General features: G+C 44.0%; 1 protein-coding gene across 2 annotated transcripts in view; it reads left to right on the top strand.

The window, feature by feature from the left end:
• Nucleotides 1-3,695: 3,695 nt before the first annotated feature.
• Nucleotides 3,696-22,294, top strand: part of PTPN2 (protein tyrosine phosphatase non-receptor type 2) — a 55,703-nt gene continuing 37,104 nt past the window's right edge. Inside the window, exons 1-2 of one of the 2 annotated variants that reach the window (XM_048840200.2) lie at nucleotides 3,696-3,953; nucleotides 10,468-10,558. In XM_048840200.2, the coding sequence (XP_048696157.2) occupies nucleotides 3,885-3,953; nucleotides 10,468-10,558 (160 nt within the window). In that variant the 5' untranslated portion in view covers nucleotides 3,696-3,884. The remainder of the gene's footprint in view (nucleotides 3,954-10,467; nucleotides 10,559-22,294) is intronic. The other variant, XM_048840202.2, reaches the window with a different exon arrangement.

The following is a 22,294-nucleotide window of genomic DNA, read 5'->3' as shown; positions in this document are numbered from 1 at the left end:
GGGTTTATACTTTGACCTACACAAGAAAGTGTGGGACCCTCTACTAAGCTATTGTCTGTAATATGTATATGCAGCAGCAGAGGGTGCAAGAGAGCAAGAAATATTTTTTAAACAGCTAATCCTTTCGTGGGTTGTGAAAGGAGGATTAGTAGAGAATGGTGGTGGTGGTGCTATAAATTGCTGGGGATAGCTGAGAAGTAGACTGTAAAGATCCATGAGGCTAGAATCTAGGTTTGCAGAGCTTGGGTCAGCTGACATTCCCACATTGCCAGCAGCAGACTGTGAAGAGCCACATCCAAGGAGATTATGTGCCACAGTAAGTACCGCCCAAAGGGACTAGAGGAACAGCACCCTGTGGTCTTCTGATAGGCCCCTGGTCACTATTTAACCCTGGATGGTGGTGTAAGAAGTTTCCTGGGCTTTCTGATCTCCAGCCCATGATCCTCTCTCTTGCCTCATGATTCCAGCCTGTTAACTATCTCTGGTCTCTGACCAAGCCTGACTCTGACTTTGATTCTGGCCTATTGATCCTGGCTCTATCGATTACTCTGATCCCTGCTTGCTAACTACTTGACTTGTGGACACACCAGCCCAGCTATGACCCTATGTCAGACCATCTACACCTAGTCCCTTATACAGACAGATACACCAGTTTCCGTACATGAGCTTATACTTTCTACAAACCTATATGGATGGAACAAAAACATCTATACATGGTGAAATAAACCATGTCTGTGTTTTGTCTCCCTGCTCTGTCAGCAACCTTACGCTTCACAAAAATGTGAAGCATGACCTTGATTACCAGTGCACAATAACAAAATTAATATGTGTATGTGTGTGAGAGTGTGTGCTACATAAAAAAATAGGAAATTCACCAACATAAAAAAGGCAGAGTAAAGGTTGTCCTGTGTTATCTTGTGCCCTTCCAGAACACTCAAACCTCTGAAATAGCTTAGGTCAGTGGTTTTCAAACTTTTTTTCTGGGGACCCAGTTGAAGAACATTCTTGATGTCTGCAACCTAACAGAGCTGGGGATGAGGGATTTAGGGTGTGAGAGGGCTCAGGGCTGGGGCAGAGGGTTGGGGTGAGGGCTGTGGGGTGGGGCTGGGAATAAGAGGTTCAGGGTGTGGGAGGAGGCTCTGGGCTGGGGCAGGGGGTTGGGGTGTGGGAGTAGGTCAGGGCTCTGGACTGGGGGTGCAGGCTCTGGGTTGGGGTCAGGGATGAGAGGTTTGGGGTGCAGGAGGGGGTTCTGGGTCTACGGGGGTTCAGGGCTAGGGCAGGAGTTGGGGTACAGGAGGGGGTCAGGGCTCTGGGCTGGGAATAAGGGGTTTGGGGTACAGGAAGGGCTCTGGTTTGGGGGGGCTCAGGGCTGGGGCAGAGGCTTGGGGTGCAGGAGGGGGTCAGGGCTTTGGGTGCAGACTCTGCGGTGGGGCTGGGAATGAGGGGTTTGGATTGCAGAAAGGGGTTCCAGGTGTGTGGGGGGAGGCTCAGGGCTGGAGCAGGAGATTAGGGTGTGGGGTTGTGGTGTGGATTTACCTTTGGCGGCTCCCGGTCAGCAGCGCGGCTGGGGTGCACCATGGACCGTGCTGTGCCCCGGAGGCGGATAGCAGCAGGTCTGGCTCTTAGGTGGAGGCATGCAAGGTGGAGGTGTGCAAGGTACTGGACAATGGGAGTGCAGAGCCAGTGCTCAGGGCCAGCATGTGCAGCCTTGTGGTCCCCCTGCCAAGAAGCCAGACCTGTTGCTGTCTGCCTCCAGGGCACAGCACAGTGTCGGAAAAGGGAGGCACAAACCTGCCTTAGCTGGGCAGCACCACTGATGGGACTTTTAACGTCCCGGTCAGCAGTGCTGACCAGACAAAAGTGACCCAGTGCCTTACATGCTGCAACCCAGTAGTGGGTCACGACCCACGGTTTGCAAAACACTGGCGTAGGTAATCAAACTTCAACTTCTGAAAACCAGGAAATACAGAGTGAAGGGATGCACCAACATAACCTTAATTCTAGCCCAGGGGTGGGCAAACTACGTCCCATGGGCTGGATCTGGCCCACCAGCTGTTTTAATCCAGCCCTCGAGCTCCCACTGGGGAGCCGGGTCTGGGGCTTGCCCCACTCCGGCGCTCCAGCTCAGGAGCGGTGTCGGGGGCCGCACCATGCGGTTTCTGGAAGCAGTGGAATGTCCCTCCCTCTGACTCCTACGCGTAGGGACAGCCAGAGGGCTCCGCTCCACACACTGCCCCCACCCCAAGCGCTGCCCTCTCAGCTCCCATTGGCCAGGAATGACGGCCAATGGGAACTGCAGGGGTGGCACCTGTGGACAGGGCAGCAAGCAGCAGAGCTGCCTGGCCGCACCTCCATGTAGGAGCCAGAGAAGGGACATGCCACTGCTTCTGGGAGCCACTTGAGATAAGTGCCGTCCGGAGCCTGCACCCCATAGCCACCTTCCCGTACCCCAATCCCGTGCCCTGATCCCCCTCCTGCCCTCCAACCAAAGCCTTTGGTCCCAACATGGAGCCCCCTCCCGCACCCTGAACTCATTTCTGGCCCCACCCCAGAGCCCACAGCCCCAGCCAGAGCCCTCACCCTCACCCCCTCCTGCACCCAACTCCAATTTGGTAAACATTCATGGCCTGCCATACAATTTCTATATCCTTGGGCCAAAAAGTTTGCCCACACCTGCTCTAGCCCCCTGGAGCTGATAATAACCTTTGGAAATTATCTGCATACACCGTAGCTGTATTGAATGATTAAAGGATTAATTGGCATTAGCTTGGCATAGCTGTGATTGGGAGTCCTGCCTCTCTTAGAGTCTGACACCCACTCCCTGCTTCCTCAGCATGTGTGATCTAAGGAAAGATGTGCAAGTGTACTTTGAGATATTGGCTCATTTCAGTGCTGACTTCTGAGGATTAAATCAGTACCTGTGTACAGGAATGATCTTGCCAAGGGGACTGTCAGTACAGAGGTGAGATCTGAGAGCAACCTGCAGATGCACTGATGGGTAAGTGAAAAGAAAGGTCAGAGGGCATTTTGTGCATAAAGAGGCTGTAAAATGACCAGGCATGCCAGCATTTCTGCAGACTGGGCTAAGTGTTTGAATGCAAGGCAGGTGCAGGCTGCTGGCGGTCAGAGCAGCTCACTCAAATGGCTCCCCGCCGCAGCAAAGAGGTTTTTGACTTTGCGCTAGTGGCCCCTTGCTGTGCTCCCCGGGGGACACGCCCTGCCGGCAAAGGCAGAGGACACACGTGGGGCCGGGCCTGAGCCGCGTTCCCACAGGGCAGAGTTAAGGTGACGCGGGCGCCGCTCGCTCGGCACGTTCCGCTGTTTGGCGGTTGAGCATTATCCAGCGCCAGCGCGCGCGCCCTTGGGCAGCCGCCGCGCCGCCTTCGCTGGTGGGGGTTTGTCAGCCAGTCAGGCGTCTCAGGACTCCGAGCCCAGCGGACTAGCGGAGACCCCGGCCGCGGTACAGGCGGAGAGGGGCGGGGCTCTGGTCCTTCCGCAACCTCTCCCCCCGCCGTTCTCCCCCACTCACAGAGGGGCGGGCAGGGAGCCCCCTGGCGGTCCCACCCCCTCCCCACCTCTGCGCTCTCCCAGCCCACCCCACCCCGGCCCAGAACGTATCGTGACGTCAACCCAGGTGCTTTCCCTGGGGTGGGGTGTCGACTGCCCCGGCTAGGCGGAGGCTGGTTGGCTGCGACCGCGCATGCGCATGACGGCGGCGGTGGCGACTAGCGAGCCGCGGCGGACTGTGAGGCAGGCAAAGACGGAGCGCGCGGCGAGTTGGGACTTGCGCTCGCCGCCGCTCGTGCTCTGGGCGGAGCGAGCGAGCCAGCGAGAGGTTATGAGCCTGCAGGACTCCAGCGGCCACCCTCGCTCCGGCCGCGACCATGGCAGCCTCCATAGAGCAGGAGTTCCAGGAGATCGACACTGCTAACGACTGGCAGGCTCGCTACTTTGTGAGTGAACAAGGGACTCCCTTTATCGAGGGCTGGGGGAGGGGAGGGAGAGACGGGCGGCACGCGAGGCTCTTGTCTTACACTGGGAAACGGAAGTCGTTGGGCCACGGCTTGATTTCAGGTGCGCGCGGTAGCGCCAGCACCAAGCCGCCGGGAGACACTGCGCATGTTCCGAGAAGGGGCGGGGGGAGAGGAGCGCCGTGGAAGTGCGCATGCTCCATGAGGAGATGGGAGGAGGTGCACAGGGCTGTTGGGAGCACGCGTGCGTCAAGTACGAGGGGTGGGGGTGAGTGGATGAGGCGCGTGTTGAATGAAGTGCGGGTAGAGCAGCATTGAAAATGCGCACGCGCAACGATGAGTTCTCGCCTGCCGGCGCCCCCGCTTCCTAGTCCGGCCTCTGGGGCGCTGCCTGCTGAAGCCGTGCCTCAGTGTGTTTGTCAGGCTGCTCCTCCGGCCTCCCCTCTGCCCTTCGCACGCTGCGGACTCCTCTCGTCCTGGGTGTCGTTCTGCAGGCGGATAAAGCAATATCTGTGAGATACTCGCGAGGGAGCAGAGGGCTGCGGCGGCTGCCGCCAGCTTTGCAGTGGTGCTGGGGCATTCCTGCTTGTCCCTTGTTCGCAGCGTAGCGCCAATATTCTGGCAGCGTTAATTGCTTGTGAAGATCTAATGGCAAGACCACTTCACACGTTATGTCACCAGAAGTTGCATGATGTGTAGTAACTGCCTTTCATATGTTGGGTCACCTGAGTCAGAGCTACTACGTTTATTTTTGCCAAAATAGTAGTGATTAATAATTTGCACTCCTATCCTTCGAGTTAAGGTTTTATAAAATAGCTTTACAAACGTTGCTCATCTAGCTGGCATCACACCCCACAGAGTTATTAGATGTTAGGCCTGTTTTACAAATGAGGAATAAGCAGCACCAGGTGAATGTGACTTGTCTAAAGCCTTGTCTACACAGCGACTTTACAGCACTACAACTTTCTTGCTCAGGGGTGTGAAAAAACACACGCACATCCTCCTAAGTGCTGCACGTTTCAGTGCTGTAAAATGCCAGTGTAGACAGTGCACCCAGCTCTGGGAGCTACTCCCCTTGTGGGGGTGGTTTTCTTCCAGTGTTGGGAGAGCGCTGGTGCAAGCCTCCCCATATAGATGGGTAATGAATACTGGAGGCAAGGAAGACTGCAAGTTATGCTCAGGAAATTCTCGAGGAAAAATTCAATAGGCGAAAAAAGGTGGGGTCTCCTTCCTTGTAGAGTGAGTCCTCCAATTCCATGGACTTGCCAGTGTTTGTCGAGAAACTCTCCTCCAACAGATTTTGGGTCATTGTAGTCATATCCCTTGCTGGTCTAACCTCTGTGGCAAATCAGAGGGTTTTGTATGTAAACATGCATACTGAGAGAGAAGAGCTTAAAGTAATGCATTCCGATGAGAGGTTTCTTTTGGATACTTTTGTTGTTTTTAACTCTTGTATCTCTGGTAGGTTGAGTTGCTCCAAAATTGTCAGTAAGCTATGTGTATACAATTTAAAATGTGCACTAAACTTTTTGAGAGAGACACTTTAAAAAAAAAAAAGAGAATAATATATTTATTTTTATGGGAAACTCCACAACACTTACCTCACAGATTTTTTAATGCATAAATGATTAATTTGTTTATATGTAATGATATTTCAATAAAAGTGACAATATTCATATCTAACAACAGGATCCAAGTTCATTTTAGATTATAGTGCCATAGAAATCCTCTCTGATTATACCTGTTTTCAGGAAGAACAGTGAAGACAATTTGAAGAGATTTGACGAGAGTGGGGCTTTTTTGTAATGAGGATGATGCAGGTGGTAGATTGAAGGAAGCCCATGAGGAGATTATAATAGTCAAGGCAAACAATAGTCGGGACCTCTGCAGTGGCATTGCTGGAGAGAAAAAAAGGGGAGAATATTCTTTGAGTCCTGTGGGACGTTTATTGTCAGAAGTAGCAGCATCACTGATGTGAAGGAAGGAGAGAAGACTTGACAAGGTGCTATTGTACAGTGTAAAACTTTTCTTTATCTTCTCAGATACAAGTACAGAAAGACTACAAAAAGGTCTCTGTCGCAGTTAGTCAAACTCAGCAGACGCCTGGCACTCTAGCCATCTTTTCTATTTGCCTGTATTAGATGAAGCTGGCCTTGGAGGATGAAGCTGGGGACTGGCACAGATACAGCTTATAATAGGTCTTGGAACACGTTGGTAGAATTTCTTGTTTCAGACAGTGGAGGAAGTAAGCCGAGGAGGCAGGCATCTTAGACTTGATTCTGACCAACAGGGAGAAACGGGTTGTGAATCTGAAGGTAGAAGGCAATTTGGGTGAAAGTGATAGAATCAATGATTCCTAGGGAGAGGGAGGAATGAGAGTAGCAGAAAAAAGACAATAAATTTCAAAAAGCCAGACTTCAGAAAACTGGTAGGTAAGTTCTTGGGAAGAACGTCTAAAGGAAAAAGTCAGGAGAGCTGGCACTTAGAGATATTAAAGCAGGGGTGGGCAAACTTTCTGGCCCGAGCATCGCATTGGATACGGAAATTGTATGGCAGGCCATGAATGCTCACGAAATTGGGGGTGGAGGTGTATGTGGGTGAGGGCTCTGAGATGAGGGTTTGGGGTGTTGGAGGATGCACCAGGCTGGACCAAGGGGTTCAGAGGGCAGGAGAGGGATCAGGGCAGGGATGGGGCTTGGGAGGGGGTGCAGGCTCCCAGCGGTGCTCACCTCAAGCAGCTCCCAGAAGCAGAAACATGTCCCCTGCTCCGGCTCCTATGCTGAGGCACAGCCAGGCAGCTCTGCACGCTGCCCTGTCTGCAGACACTGCCCCTGCAGCCCCCAATGGCCATGGTTCCCGGCCAGTGGGATCTGTGGGGGCAGCGTGTGGAGTCGCTTGGCTGCTCCTGCATGTAGGAGCTGGAGAGGGGACATGCTGCTGCTTCCAGGAGCCACGCGGCGCCACAGGATGCACAGAGCTGGGCAAGCCCACGGACCCTGCTCCCTGGCGGGAGCTCAAGGGACACATTAAAATGTCTGAAGGGCCGGATGCAGCCCCTGGGCTGTAGTTTGCCCACCCCTATATTAAAGACATATAGGAGACTAACCAGAAGAGGAGGAAAGATGGGAAGAATAGTAAGAGGCCTATGTGGCTCCATCAAGAGCTCTTTAATCATCAGAAATCAAAGGGAATCTTACAAAAGTTACTCTTGGGGGAATTATGCACCTAAAAATTTTGCGCATAATATTTTAAAATTCTATGTAGTTTATTTGTCAAAATAACACAACATAATCATTCCAGTTTCAATTTTGTTAATTTATTTTAAACTACCTGTCAACAATACAGATTTAAAAAAAAAAAAATTCCCTCAGGAATAGAGAGTTTAAAAAAACCAACCCTATGACAACCCAGTTCCAGTTGAGGGGTACTGAAGGGAGCTGCCTGGGGCCCCCCAGAGCCAAGCCATGGGGCACCCTCCAACCCAGACACCCGTACCTGCTCCCCCCAGAGCCCAACTGTGGGGCACCCCTTCCCCCCCCTCAGAACTCAGCTGCAGGGCATCCCCAGAGTCCAGACACCCTCCTTCCTCCCCTCAGAGCCTTTACTCTTCCCCACCCAAGCTTCTTTACTGTTGTGGTGTGGGATGTGGTGTGGTGCTGCCCTGCCCTTTCTCACCCTTTGCAAGAGCCGGGTCTCCTGGGTTCTTTCCTGTCCTGGGGCGGATGAGGATAAAGCCAGGTAGCCAGAGTGTGCAGAGCCTCCATCCCTACTAGACTGGGCACTCCACTCACTACAATCTGGAGAGCTGGGCTCTGCAGAGTCCAGCATCCCCTAATGGCTGTCAGCAGCTACACAGCCCCTATAGTGGAAACGTGAAATTTGCGCAAATTCTGCATTGTGCAGGGGTGCAGAATTTCCCCAGGAGTAAAAAAAAAAAAAATAGAAGCGTGGACAAATTGCTAAGGATGAATACAGATGAATAGGACAAGCATATAGGGACAAAATCAGAAACACCTAGCAAAGGACATGAAAGACATATATTTACAGAATCTCTTATTACTGAGGAGCAAGAGGAGGATGAAGGAAAGTGTAGCCCACTGTTTAGTGAGACTAAATAGCAGGTCTAATAACGGATATCAAGAAGGCCTGAAGAATTTAATGCCTCTTTTGCTTCAGACTTTATTTAAAGGTTAGTTGTGACCAGATGCTTAACACAGTTAGTGTTAACAACAAGCCAGAATAGGGAAAGAACAGATTGAATATTTTAGCTAAGTTAGATATATTTAAGTTGGGAGGCCTGACAAAGTTCACTGAGTGTACTTAAAGGAATCTTGGAACTGTTAACAGTTGTCTTTGAGAATTCATGGAGGACAGGGGAGATCCCGGAGGACTGGAGAAGGGCAGACATCGTACCTTTCTTTTAAAAAAGGCTGACCAGTTTATACCCCAGGTCCTCTTTGTTCCCTAACTTCCATACCTGGAACAAGTTATTAAACAATTTTTGTAAGCACCTAGGGGATAATACCGTTATAAGAAATAGCCAGCATAGATTTCAAGGATAAATCATGAGATCAACTTAATTTCTTTCTTTGTCATGATTCCTGGCTTAGTGGATGTGGAGGGGAGGGAGCAGTAGGCATGATGTATCTGGTCTTCCATGACATTGTTATAAGCAACCTAGGGAAATGTGTTCTAGCTGAAATTATTATAAGGTGGGTTCATATCTGGTTGAAAGGCTGTACTCAAAGAAGTAATCAATGGATCACTGTCATACTGGGAGGATATATTCAGTGGGGTCCCACAGAGGTCTGTCCTTGGCCGGGTACTTGTTCCACATTTTCATTATGACTTGGCTAATGTAGTGAAGAGTATACTTATAAAATTTGCAGATGGCACTAAGATGGGAGGGGTTGCTAGCACTTGGGAGGACCGGGTTAGAATTCAAAATGACTTTATAAAATAGAGAATCGGTCTGAAATCCACAAGACGAAATTGGGAAAAGACAAGGGCAGAGTACTACACTTAGGAAGGAAAGATCAAATGCAAAACTACAAAATCGGAAGTAACTGGCTAGGTGATAGTACTGCTGAAAAGGTGGATCACAAATTGAATATGGGCCAACAGTGTGATGGAGTTTTCTGGGTATATTAACGGGAGTATTATATGGAAATCATGGGAAATATTTGTCCCATTCTACTCAGTACTGGGAAGGCTTCAGCTGGAGTAGTGTATCCAATTTCGGACACTTCACTTTAAGAAAGATGTGGAAAAATTGGAGAGCAACAAAAATGATAAAAGATTTAGAAAACATGACCTATGAGGAATGGTTTAAACAAGTGAGCATATTTCTTCTGGAAAAAAAAGACTGTAGGGGTGACCTGATAAGTCTCCAATATATTAAGGGCTGTTATAGAGAGGATGAGGATCAATTGTTCTCCATGTCCACTGAAGGTAGGACAAGAAATAATAAGCTTAATCTGCAACAAGGAGGATGTGGGTTAGTAAGTTTTTTCCTAATATCTAACTTTTAAGGAAAGTTAAGTGCTGGAATAGGTTACCAAGGGAGGCTGTGGAATCCCCATCATTGAAGATTTTTAAGAACAGGTTAGACAAACGCCTGTCAGAGATGATTTAGGTATACTAGGGCCTGCCTCAGTGGAGGGGGCTGGACTGAATGGACCCTCAAGGTCTCTTCCAGCCCTACGTTTCTGAAATTCTATATTTAGAAGCCACTGTCATTAGTCAAGGGCTGATCGCTAAAACCCCTTCTCCATCCCTTCACACTATCATACTTCGCCATTCTTTTAGTCTGTTAAATAGTATTGTCTCTCAGAACACTCTGGAAATGTACTTGTTCTAGGAACTTCTGAGAGCAGACCCTCAAAATATATCCCTTGCTGTTCTTGGGATGGTGTGTCGTGACCTCTCGCTGATGGAGTTAATTGCCTTTGTTCCATTCCAAACAGACCCTGGATGTGGTCAGCTGTGTGAGTTATCAGACCACTGGAATAGTCCCACGGTTGTTACCACAGCTACAAATCAGGAGATAACTCAGAGTTATCTGTTTGATGCTGAAATCGCCAAGCACTATCTGTCTTGACAAAAGAGAGGAGCTGTATTGGATTTCACAGGCACTTCATGGTGCAGAGGGAACATTTTGTAAAACAGTATTAGACCTATTTAAGTCCCATTTTGGCATGGGAGACACCATATGAAGACATATGCAAAGAGCATAGCCATGCCAAATCCTTTATCCTCCCTTGTTTCATGTCATGTGAAATACTCACCAAATTGTCTCTGCTGTCTCTGCAGTGTTAACTGACTAGAGTAGTGTAAGAAGCTGATAGTTCTAAATGCCAGGCACAAATGAAGTCCTGAGCAAAGGTGAACCTTGATAAACTATAATATGATTTTTTAAAATACTTTTTTTTGCTGTGCAGAATGTTCCTCAGAGTGAATTGAGGAGATTACTAAACTCTATTTTTGTAATTTTAAGGAAATTCGGCGTAAATCCAATGACTATCCTCATAGAGTTGCAAAATATCCAGAAAACAGAAATCGAAATAGATACAGAGATGTCAGCCCATGTAAGTATATATATCCTTTGCTCCGTGTAATTAAATCCAAAATGAAACAGTTTTGTCTCTAGATTTGTTACTCACTTTTTTCCTTTTCAAAGAGATTCTTATTTATGAACACTATAACCTCAAATGATTTGCTTTGAGAAGTATCTGTTTTTTAATAATATAAGATTTGGCCCTTCTATAAAAGGGATCAGCAACCTTTGGCCTGCAGCCTGCCAGAGTTAGCCCCCTGGCAGGCTGGACCGGTTTGTTTTCCTGCCGTGTCCGCAGGTTTGACGGATCGCGGCTCCCACTGGCTGCGGTTCGCTGCTCCAGGCCAATGGGGGCTGCGGGAAGCAATGCAGGCTGAGGGATGTGCTGGCCACCAGTTCCTGCAGCCCCCATTGGCCTGGAGCAGTGAACCACTGCCAGTGGGAGCTGCAATCCGTCAAACCTGTGGATGCGGCAGGAAAACAAACCAGTCCGGCCCACCAGGGGGCTTACTCTGGCAGGCCGCAGGCCGAAGGTTGCCGATCCTTGTAATACACTGTTACAGTGATTAGTGACATGCGGGTTGGTAGTTATAAATACTGTGTACAAATATATAAATGTATGTGAGCAAGCAAGGTGGACCAATTTTAAATCACTAATTCTAATCACGATTTAAATGAACAGTTTCCATCTTGCTTTGCATTTGTACTTATTTTCCTAAAGAGAGGTTGATTTTCATTGGTTTCTATAATTAATCATGTTTAATACAGTAGTGCTTAAGGACCAACCAAGAACAGGGCCCCATTGTGCTAGGCACTGTACAAACAGAGTGGTCCCTGCCCCCAAAGAATTTACAATCTAAATAGACAAGACAGGCAGAGTGTGGGTTAAGAGAGTAGAACAGACAAGCAGAGTAAACATGTTATGTTGGCTGATGTCATGTTAGTGCCATGATTCTTTTTTGGGGCTGTGTGTGAGATGGGTGCTTAGGAGGGGATTAGTTACAGGGAAAGGGATTGAAGGGAACTGGGCAGGAGAAAAAAGATGGGGCGGGGGGGTTGGATCAAGCACCCAATCAGTACAGGATGGAGAAAGTCCCGCCATATATAGAAATGTCTCTGAATGTCCAGGAATCCCTGAATAGGCTGCTTCTGTTCTTACTTGCTGGAGTCTCTCTGTAGTTTCCCCCCAAGGTTGGATCACGTGGGGGTGAGGGACGGCAAGGCACAGCACCACCTGGGTCTTAGTGCCAAGAGAGTGAGGGTGCTATCCCTTGTACAGTTCTGGATCCAAGGGAATGCTGGGAGAAAGGTGACCCTGGCTGTGCCCCATTTTACCCCCTCATTCCAATACAGGAGTCACTGCTTTGGCTGCTTCTGCTTTTATTGGCTGGAAACTCTGGCAGCTACTTCTTTGTTCTAATTTTGAGGATACACTATAGCTGTGCCCCTTTATTTAAATACTTATGGAGTTTATAAAGGTTTGTTACAGATTCTTAAATTTTTACACTTTTTATTATGTTAGAAAATGGTGAATGATATTTCTTATTTACTAGGTGATTCATTGTATTACTTGTGAATTGTCAAGCTGCATTTGGATGGAAATTGGAATTAAATTACAATGCACAAAACCAGCATTTTAAAATTGTTTTTATTAGTTAAATAAAACTACCTTAACTGTGTTGGATACATAAGAAAAAAATAAATGGAAAACATTTATTGATAAATTAAAACTGATTTATTAAGCAAAGGAATTCTGGTCTGTAGATAGTGAATTGAATGTTTCTGGTCACAATATTTTTCAAGACTTTAGGACTAGTAGAGCTCAACCTCTCTGACCTAGTATTTATTCATAAATTGGAAGAGAAAAATAAGTTTTCCTGCTTTTCCAGCTCCCAGTCAGTTTCTCAGTGTTAAATGAACTGTTAATTGAACTAGTGGAATAAACAAATATAGAAAACATTATTTTTGCCCTTGCAGAAAAGGCTGCTGCTGTCAAAAGCAGGTTTTGCACTTCAACAAATTCTAGTTCCAGGTACTTGGCCAGTGACTTTCATTGGTTCAGTGTTTTGACTTTCTTTAAACCTTTTGGCATCACTTGAAGATTAGTTTTTTTTAAAATTTAATTTAAATGATTTTAATAGAGTATGCTAAGTTAAGGCCTTAATGTAGGTTGTCAGATTTTCAAATTTTATTTAATATAGGTTTGTTTGTTCTTTGATTTAAATCTGATTCTCTTTCTCTCTCTCTCCCCCCCCCCCCAAAATATTTATCCATTCTTATTTTGTGTCTCATACAGAAGCCCTGTGTTGCTTGCCAAAATATTTTTAGGGCATTTCCTCTGAGAACTTGGTTGTTGCTCTATTCGAATTAGCATTGATCAATCTTTTAACAACATTTATAATACATGTTTTCATCTGGCAGAATTAGTGGCCTTAAATTTATTTTTTTTTTAAATTGTCATGCCAAACCCTTAAATATAGGCATCTCTTCCAAAGAACTTATCTGAAATAGTTCTGTAACTTTTTCTATGCCATATGACTGAGAGTGCTCGTGTCTTAGGTTTATCTGCTATGTAAAAATATTGATGGTTTAATCAAAACCTGTTACCTAATCAGAGTCCGCTATCATAACACTTGTTCAGAAGGAACAAGACAAGTCTTAATGCTACTTCTTTGGGAACCAGGTCTAGAGGCTCTCTAAATATTGTACACAAAATAGGTTAATGGTTTATGACCCCTATTTTAATGTTTGGTTTCTCAGAATGGCAAAGAAGACTCAAAAGGCATCATGGCTAGTGACTAGACCGTGAGCCTGCAGATCTGGAAACTCATTTTCTGTTTCCAGTTCCGGCACTTAGCCAAAGCCACATCGTGAATAAGTCACTTGGGCCAGAACTGATTTTGAGAGCCCAATCTAACATACCTGGGGTTTTATTTTTGAGAAGCGCTGAGTTCCTGCATTTCCAGTTGAAGTGAGTGATAACTGCAAGTGGTCAACATGTCTCAAAATTAGGCCCAAAATGTCTTAGATTTAGGCAACTAAAATCAGTGGCTGCAATGGTAAATTTGGTAAATATCTCAGCCTCAATTTCTCAATCTGTAAAAATGAGGATATTTTTCTTTGTGCTTTGAATATCTGGATGAAAAGTGAATACAGGTGTAAAATACTAATAATAAAACATTAATCTTTATGGACTTAGTAGCAGGTTCTATAGGTATGACGTAACACTTCTTAAAATAAGCTTCTGTTTTTAGTTGCGTATATCTTTGCCTAACTTTAACTATTAACTTTAACTGTTCTATGCTTGGTCTCTGTCTCATGCTGAATTTTTCTGGTAAGCATCAGCAACCCAACTTAACCACTTGGACGGATGAAGTGAGGAAGAATAGAGAGTTGACTTTTTCTCCCCTCCCCCCCCCCCTTTTCTTTGAAAAGTTCCACTGCTTCCGTGGATTGGAGCAGGAATTCAAAATTAATCAGAGGTGTTGTTCTGAAGTCAGAGATGCCTTTTCCTGTAGCTGTGAAAATCCACCAAGCTTTGGCCAAGTTACAAGTCTTTGAACAATATTTGGATGTGCCCCATAGAGCCTGTTAGAAGCTTGCTACTAAAATCTCTGAACATTGCATCTGTACTGAAGACGCTACCAGGCCCCACACACCTTCCTGCATTCTGACTGACAATACTCTTGGGTCTTATTGACTTTCCATCTGCTCTGGGTATGTTCCCATGCCCTACAGAATTAGAACTTCAGAGGGATGCAACAGCCACCCCTTTGGCCTAGGCAAAGGAGTGGTGAGATAGAACCCAAGGTGAGAATGGTATTAATACTGTGGACTTACAGACCTTGTTACTGAGCAAGGCTCCACATGCTTCCCTGAGGAGGAAGGCACACATTGTTCCCTTTTCACAGATGGGATAACCAGAAGGTTGCACAAGTCCAGTTCAGGTAGAACTGGTATATCAGACTCAAGTCTCAGCCACCACTGCACTATCTTTCAAAATGCATATGCTAACTGTGTGTTAGATTGTGCTGTTTGTAGCAATTAGACTCTCCAGAGCCAGGAATAGAACTGAGGAGTTCTGAGTCCCAGTATTCCACTGCTGTCTAGCAAATAGTGTGTGAACTGCTGGCTATGTGTGTTCATACTTCTATCGTAGCTGCTCCGCAGAGGATAAATCTTCTACTTCGATCAGTTTCTCTTTTAACTCAAGCTGTAGAGGTCTGTGCTGTGGATCTGGAAGTCCTGGGTTTAAACCCTGCTGATGACCCATGGGGGGTAGAACAGTATAGTTCTGCACAACAGAACTTAGTTTTCAATTTTTGTAGTTAATTATCTGCAAAAACTAGGTTAAAAGATGTAGTATTAAGACCATAAAATCAAGCACTCAAAAAATAAGGAAATGCTAGCATTAAAGTTGCCTGTGCAACCTTAGTGCCTGATCCAGAGCTCATTAGTGTCAAAGGGGATCTTTCATAGACTGGGACCATCGTGATCATCTAATCTGACCACCTGCATGTTGCCGGCCACAGAACCTCACCCACCCACTCCTGAAATAGACCCTTAACCTCTGACTAAGTTACTGAAATCCTCAAATCATGGTTTAAACTCTTCAAGTTACAGAAAATTCACCATTTACACTAGTTTAAACCTGCATGTGACCCTGTGCTGTGCTGCAGAGGAAGATGAAAAACCACCACCATCTCTGCCAGTCTGATCTGGGGAAAAATTCCTTCCCAACCCCAAATATGGCAATCAGACCCTGAACATGTGGGCAAGACCTACCAGGCAGGTACCTGGGGAAGAATTCTCTGTAATAATTCAGAGCTCTCCCCATCTAGTGTCCTGTCGGCAGCCATTTGGGATTTTTGCTCCTAGCAGTCCCCGACGGGTCACATGCTATTGTAGGCAGTCCCATTATATAGTCCCCTCCTTAAACTTACCAAGCTCAGTCTTGAAGGTAGTTAGACTTTTTCCCCCACTGCTCCCCTTGGAAGGCTGTTCCATATTCCTTCATTCCTCTGATGTTTAGAAACCTTCACCTAATTTAGAGTCTAAACTTGTTGATGGGCAGTTTGTTCTCTAAAAACACATCAGAGGGATAAATACGAGGGAGGGAAGGGAGTTATTTAGGTTATTTTCCAATGTGGCCATAAGAACAATCATATCTCTCCTCAGCCTTCTTTTGGTTAGGCTAAATAAGCCAAGCTCTTTGAGTCTCCTCTCATAAAGTACCTAGAATCATCCTGGTAGCCCTTTGCTGCACCTTTTCTAGTTTGAATTAATTTTTCTTAAACCTGGGAGACCAGAATTGCACACACTATTCCAGATGAGGTCTCATCAGTATAATGGTACTAACGAGGACTGTCAATTAATTGCAGTTAACCTATGTGATTAATTCAAAAAAATTAATCATGATTAAAAAAAAAATCACGATTAATGGCTGTTTTAATCGCACTGTTAAACAATAGAATCCCTATTGAAACTTATTAAATCTTTAGGATGTTTTTCCACATTTTCAAATATACTGATTTCAGTTACAACACAGAATAGAAAGTGTACAGTGCTCTCTTTATATTATTTTTTTATTATAAGTATTTGCATTGTAAAAATGATAAAAGGAAAAAAGTGTTTTTCACTTCACCTCATACAAGTACTATCGTGCAATCTCTTTATCCTGAAAGTGCAACTTATAAATGCAGATTTATTTATTTATTTGTTGGTTACATAGCTGCACTCAAAAACAAAACAATGTAGAACTTCAGAGCCTACGAGTCCATTCAGTCCTCCTTCTTGTGCAGCCAATTGCTAAGAGAAACAAGTTCGTTTCCATTTACAGGAGATAATACTGTCCACTTCTTATTTACAAAGTCACCTGAAAGTGAGAACAGATGTTCGCATGGCACTTTTGTACCTGGCATTGCAAGGTATTTACGTGCCAGAAATGCTAAACATTTGTGTGCCCCTTCATGCTTTGACCTCCATTCCAGAAGACATGCTGATGACACTCATTTAAAAAAAAAAAAAAATGTGTTAATTAAATTTGTGACTCAACTCCTTGGGGGAGAATTGTATGTCTCCTGTTCTGTTTTACACCTGCGTTCTGCCATATATTTCATGTTATAGCAGTCTCTGATGATGACCCAGCACATGTTCATTTTAAGAACACTTTCATGGCAGGTTTGACAAAATGCATAGAGGATACCAATGTAAGATTTCTACAGATAGCTACAGCACTCGACCCAAGGTTTAAGAATCTGAAGTGCCTTCCAAAATCTGAGGGGGACAAGGTGTGGAGCATGTTTTCAGAAGTCTTAAAAGAGCAACACTCCAGTGCAGAAATTATAAAACCCGAACCACCAAAAAAGAAAATCAACCTTCTGCTGGTGGCATCTGACTCGGATGATGAAAATGAACATGTATTGGTCTGCATTGCTTTGGATCATTATTGAGCAGAACCCATCTTCAGTATGGACGCATGTCCTCTGGAATGGTGATTGAAGCATGAAGGGACAGCTGAATCTTTCGCTCATTTGGCACGTAAATATCTTGGAGTGCTAGCTATAACGGTGCCATAAGAATGCCTGTTCTCATTTTCAGGTGACATTGTAAACAAGAAGTGGGCAGCATTATCTCCTGCAAATGTAAACAAACTAGTTTGTCTGAGCAATTGGCTAAACAAGAAGCAGGACTGAGTGGACTTGTAGGCTCTAAAGTTTTATGTTTGAGTGCAGTTATTTTTTGTACATAATTGTACAGTTGTAAGTTCAACTTTCATGATAAAGATTGCATTACAGTACTTGTATAAGTGAACTGAAATACTGTTTTTACAGTACAAATATTTATAATGTAAGGTGAGCACTGTACACTTTGTATTTTGTCAAGTATCAGAGGGGTAGCAGTGTTAGTCTGTATCCACAAAAACAAGGAGTCCGGTGATACCTTAGAGACTAAAATTTATTTGGGCATAAGCTTTTGTGGGTAAAAAACCCACTTCTTCACATCTGAAGAAGTGGGTTTTTTACACATGAAAGCTTATGCCCAGTCTTTAAGGTGCCATCGGACTCCTCATTGTTTTTGTATTCTTTGTAATTGAAATCAGTATATTTGAAAATGTGGAAAACATCCAAAAATATTTATATAAATGGTATTCTATTGTTGTTTAACAGTGTGATTAATCACAATTAATTTTTGTAAGTGCTTGATAGTCCTAGTACTAACCCTTCCCTGTCTCAACTGGAAATACCTTGCCTGATGCATTAGCCTTTTTCACGGCTGCATCACGTTGACGGCTCATAGTCGTCCTGTGATCAACCAATTCACCCAGGTCTTTCTCCTCCTCTGTCGCTTCCAACTGATAAGTCCCCAGCTTACAGCAAAAATTCTTGTTTCCATTGACTTCAGGCATCATGCCCTTAAGTTGGGCCTCTTGTGTGTATGCATTATGATAGTGTTCAATTACATTATCACAAAATATTTGTTCTACCGAGCAATGCCTCATTTTGCACACTGGATTGATGGTGAATGAGAGGATTGTAAGAAGAGAAGATATTCTCTTGTAGTTAAGCCAGTAGGCTTGAGCTCATGACAGCTGAGTTGTATTCCTGACTTTGCCATAAAACCATGTATAGTGCTGGGCAAGAGTCTGCCAAAGGCCCCATGTGTTCCCCTGTTCTCAGGGAATTCACTCCTCATTGCAGAATTTTGCTTCAGAATTTGAGCTTTAATTTTTAAGTATTTGTAGCTCTGGTGCAAAGAGAACAGCAAAAATACTGAGTTCAGACCAATACAGTGGTATTTAGAGAGCCTGAGACAGTATATTTGAGGGATGTGATCTTCTTCTGTATTCATCTGTTGAGGCCCCTTGGACTCTGATTTCATGACTGGAATTTCTTCTGAGATGCTATAGAATTCAGCACTTCTACCACAGAATTTATTTTGCTGCAGCAAGTCATCTTATGACTTGTTTTCTTTCTTCCTGTCTTGGCAGGACCTGCTTCCAGCTGCCTCTTAGGATGCAGTTTTCCCATGAGGGTATTAGCTGGATTACATGGCACTGTTCCATGGAACCAGGCAACAGCAGGGGATCAGGGTTGAGCTTCCAGCTGGGAGTAGGAAGAGAGATAAACGTAGGCTAGCAAGCTGGAGAACAGCACAGCAACTAAGGCCCAGGAGATGAGCTGCTGCAGCCAGCCACAAGCTCCTCCCTTCTTTGGCACGCAGGAAGGAAAGGAGGTTCTGAGGTGGGCCACCTGTACAACACTGTAGGAACTGCAGCAGTTGGAGCCGGCCACCAGGAGAGCATAATGAAATAAATTGCCTTTGAAAATAATCATTGTTGAATTTTACATCCATGAGTATTTTCAAATATCAGCAGTAAGGGGTGTGTGCGTGCACGCGTGCAAAGCTGAGCACCTTGGTTGTATGGAAAATAAGGGACAATGGTTTATTTTAAGGGATATCTTAGGGAAACGTCACTTCCCTTAGCCTACCCTCTATTTTTCTCTCAAATGTACACTTCTACTGCCCTTATGTATACCATACAGTTATTTTAAACTTCAATTAATGTTTGAAATGGTATTTACAAGTTTTAATAAACTTCAGTACATCCCCAAATAAGGGATGGTAGTCACGTATGTGTGGGGGCAATAAACGGTATTTCATGAGTTTGGGATAAGTGAACATTTCCATGACAGTAAACCCGAAATTCCATAGCATTTAGGGTTTGCTGCTGTGGAATTTAGTCTCGGGGTACACAACCTGATCATAACCCCTACATACAAGAATGCTGAATTAAGGTTGCTTGGCATCCTTAATCCTGGTACATCCTAACTTTTGAGTCCTAGACTTTGCAACTTTAATATACTTATAACTTTGTTTAAATGTAACATTGGTGGTAATAGCTGCCTGTGCTTGCTGATAGCTTCTAGAGAGCTATCTAACTATTTTATTAGGGAGGCACGAATCATTCAGAGTTGAAAAATTTTATCATTTATTCCTCCAAGATGGTGATCCTTAAAAAATGTGACTCACTTATGGGACGAGAGCTTCTGAGCTCCATCTGAACTATCAAATGGCAAAGCTATGCTGTGGAGTGGTGGGGCAGTGGGAACAGAGACTACTAATATCTAAAAGGACTACAGATTAGATATCCACGATAATAATCTGGTAGAACAGTCTCACAATGTCCGATAAAATTGCCACATCTAATCCGTAATGCCCAGAAAACAGGAACAGTGAAACCAATTAAAGTCTGCCCATAAATTTACAGCTGAGATGCTTCCAATATACAGGCTAAAAAAGTAGCAACAGCTTTTTTTAGAAAAGTTCTTGACTGCCTTAGGTATTACAGGCCTGATCGAAGCTCACTGAAGTTAGTGGCAGTCCTTCAATGTGCTTTGTAACATGGTTCATGTCACTTGAGTTTATTATTTGCTCCTTTCACAGAGCAAGGATAATTAAACTTCTGTACGGAAACATATGTAACATAGTCCATGTTAACTGTTAAAACAAAAACATAAATCCATGTGAATCTTCAAATATAACCTGTAATAGATATTTAAGTATTCATTTTTGTACTGTCTACAATTTCATAAATATTTTAGCTTATTTATTATTAGCGTGCATCTAATTGTGGTGGATAAATAACTTATCTTTGGAAAGGCTATAAAAATAACACTCGTTTTTGCTGATGCTAATAGAAAAAATTTACTCTGACATTTGATGGGTAGTACAATTACTCTAGAGTAGAGAAAGGGGCAGTTTGACTGTATGGTGGTAGTGAAAGAGGAAGCTAATCTGAAATGTCACTGGGTTCAGTTTGAGAGCTAGTCATTTCCTGACAGATGAAACCATTTCTCAGAAAACACATTGTTAAAAGGAAAACAACTTTTGTGGCTGTAATTCTTACAAGAATTTGAAGGACATTCTTATCTGTCCTGTCAGTCTTCGGATTGTTCTTCTATAGTGTGATTTTAGTTTTATATCTCAGATTTACTGTTAGCACCTTCACAATTCTTAATTGTTAGAGCAGGAAGATGTCATGCTAAGAATAGGCATATTGCATTTCAGCTGTGCAGTCAGTGTTAGAAATTGATGGATCCTGTGGATGTAGAGTTTAACAATTTATACAAATTCTGATTTTTATGATTGATATTTATAGTTTACCATGATAAGCACTTTAGGAATAAGCTAAAAGATGCATCAGAAGATAACTAAAACAAAACATAACAGCTGATACAAATTCTGATTCAAAATTAGTGGCCTGATTTTTCAGAAGTGACTTTCACAAATTACAGTGAAATCAATTGGAGGATCTGTGGATGTTTGGAATATTTGGAAAATCATGCTGTACAAGTATAGCATGATATAATCAGAACTCTGTGCAGTAGTTATACTGAAATTATGGGCTAAACCCTGATTTATGCAACATGTCAGTATTGATTGTTACAGCAAGAGGTAATATGGTGCAAAGGGGGAAAACTACTCGGCCTTCCCTTTATTTTATCCAGTCTCTGAAACTTGTTAGCACTGTATTTTACAATATATTGGAGTTGGGAATGATCAGGAGCTGGGAATGATCAGGTTTGGATTTCATTGTGTGAGGGAGGAGGGTTTGTTGTCTGCAAGGGTGCCTCAGATTGGGCCATTTGGATGGTTCAGGGCTTTTTCACCCACATTTTCTTTTGAACTTTTTTTCTTTAATCCAGTAAATAGTATTTCATCCTCCTGGCTATTAATAGTGCCATGTTTAGGAAACAGGAATCGTGCTTGCTAAACTTTTATCAAAGGTTATTGAAAAGCCTTATTGTGCTTTCATTTCTGGAAACATAACTTTTTTTTCTTTTTTTCAAAAAAACCTCTTTCCCATTAATTGGTTGTAAGAACAGCAGCAGGTCAGGTAAGTCCTCCACTTGGCTGTTCAATACATGCAAACAATTTGATGTATACGAGAGTGGACAAAGAGGTGAAACATTAAATTCTGACCCCATCAAAAACAATGGTATTTAGTCATAGACTTCGGTATGCCAGGATTTCACCTAAAGTGAGTAACTGAAGAGGTTGCTAATTTCAGGCGTTGTTCTTCTGGGTATAGAAGCCTTCTTAGTAGGGGAACCAGCATAAGAAGCGTTTTTCAAGATTTCCACTTTTTGTTCTGATGGCACATTCTATCGTGGAAAATTTGTGTGTTTTAGAAATATTAGAAATCCTACATCATAGCTGTTTCTGTTGGCATGGCTAACAATAAATTTGTAGGTAAGTGGGGTTGTTTAAACTAAATTTAATCTGTAAAAGTTCTGTTATTTATATAATCAGTTCAAGTATTGAATGAATAATAACTGGAAATTGTTTACAAACGGGAAACATTATTACCGTTAACTCTCAAATTGGCTTGTTCAATTGATTTCAGTAGAGCAAGCCAGGACACACATGAGGTTTCTAGGTCCTAGTGTCTTCCAGGAACCTTCTTTTTGGTGGAAAGAATAGGATCAATGCATCCTTGTACTGTATGTATTCCTGTCCGGTGGATTACAGGCTAGTATTTATAGGATAGCACTTAAATTTTGGTATTGTTTCCCACTACCCCAACCCCAAGATTCTCTTCACCATGTTCTACAGAGAGGAATTTTAATTTTATTTATTGTCTGTCTTGTAGTGTTTTAAAAAGTAAGGCTGAATACCTTGTGTGCACACGTTACTGTGTGAAACCTCTTTGGGGTCTTTTATCTCCTATTTGGAAATGATACAGCAGTTGAAGAGTGATTAA

The sequence above is a fragment of the Caretta caretta genome, chromosome 2 (genome assembly GCF_965140235.1).
Source record: "Caretta caretta isolate rCarCar2 chromosome 2, rCarCar1.hap1, whole genome shotgun sequence".
Lineage (NCBI taxonomy): Eukaryota > Metazoa > Chordata > Testudines > Cheloniidae > Caretta > Caretta caretta.
Note: the sequence above shows the minus strand (reverse complement) of the source record. Positions and strands in the feature narration are given on the sequence as shown.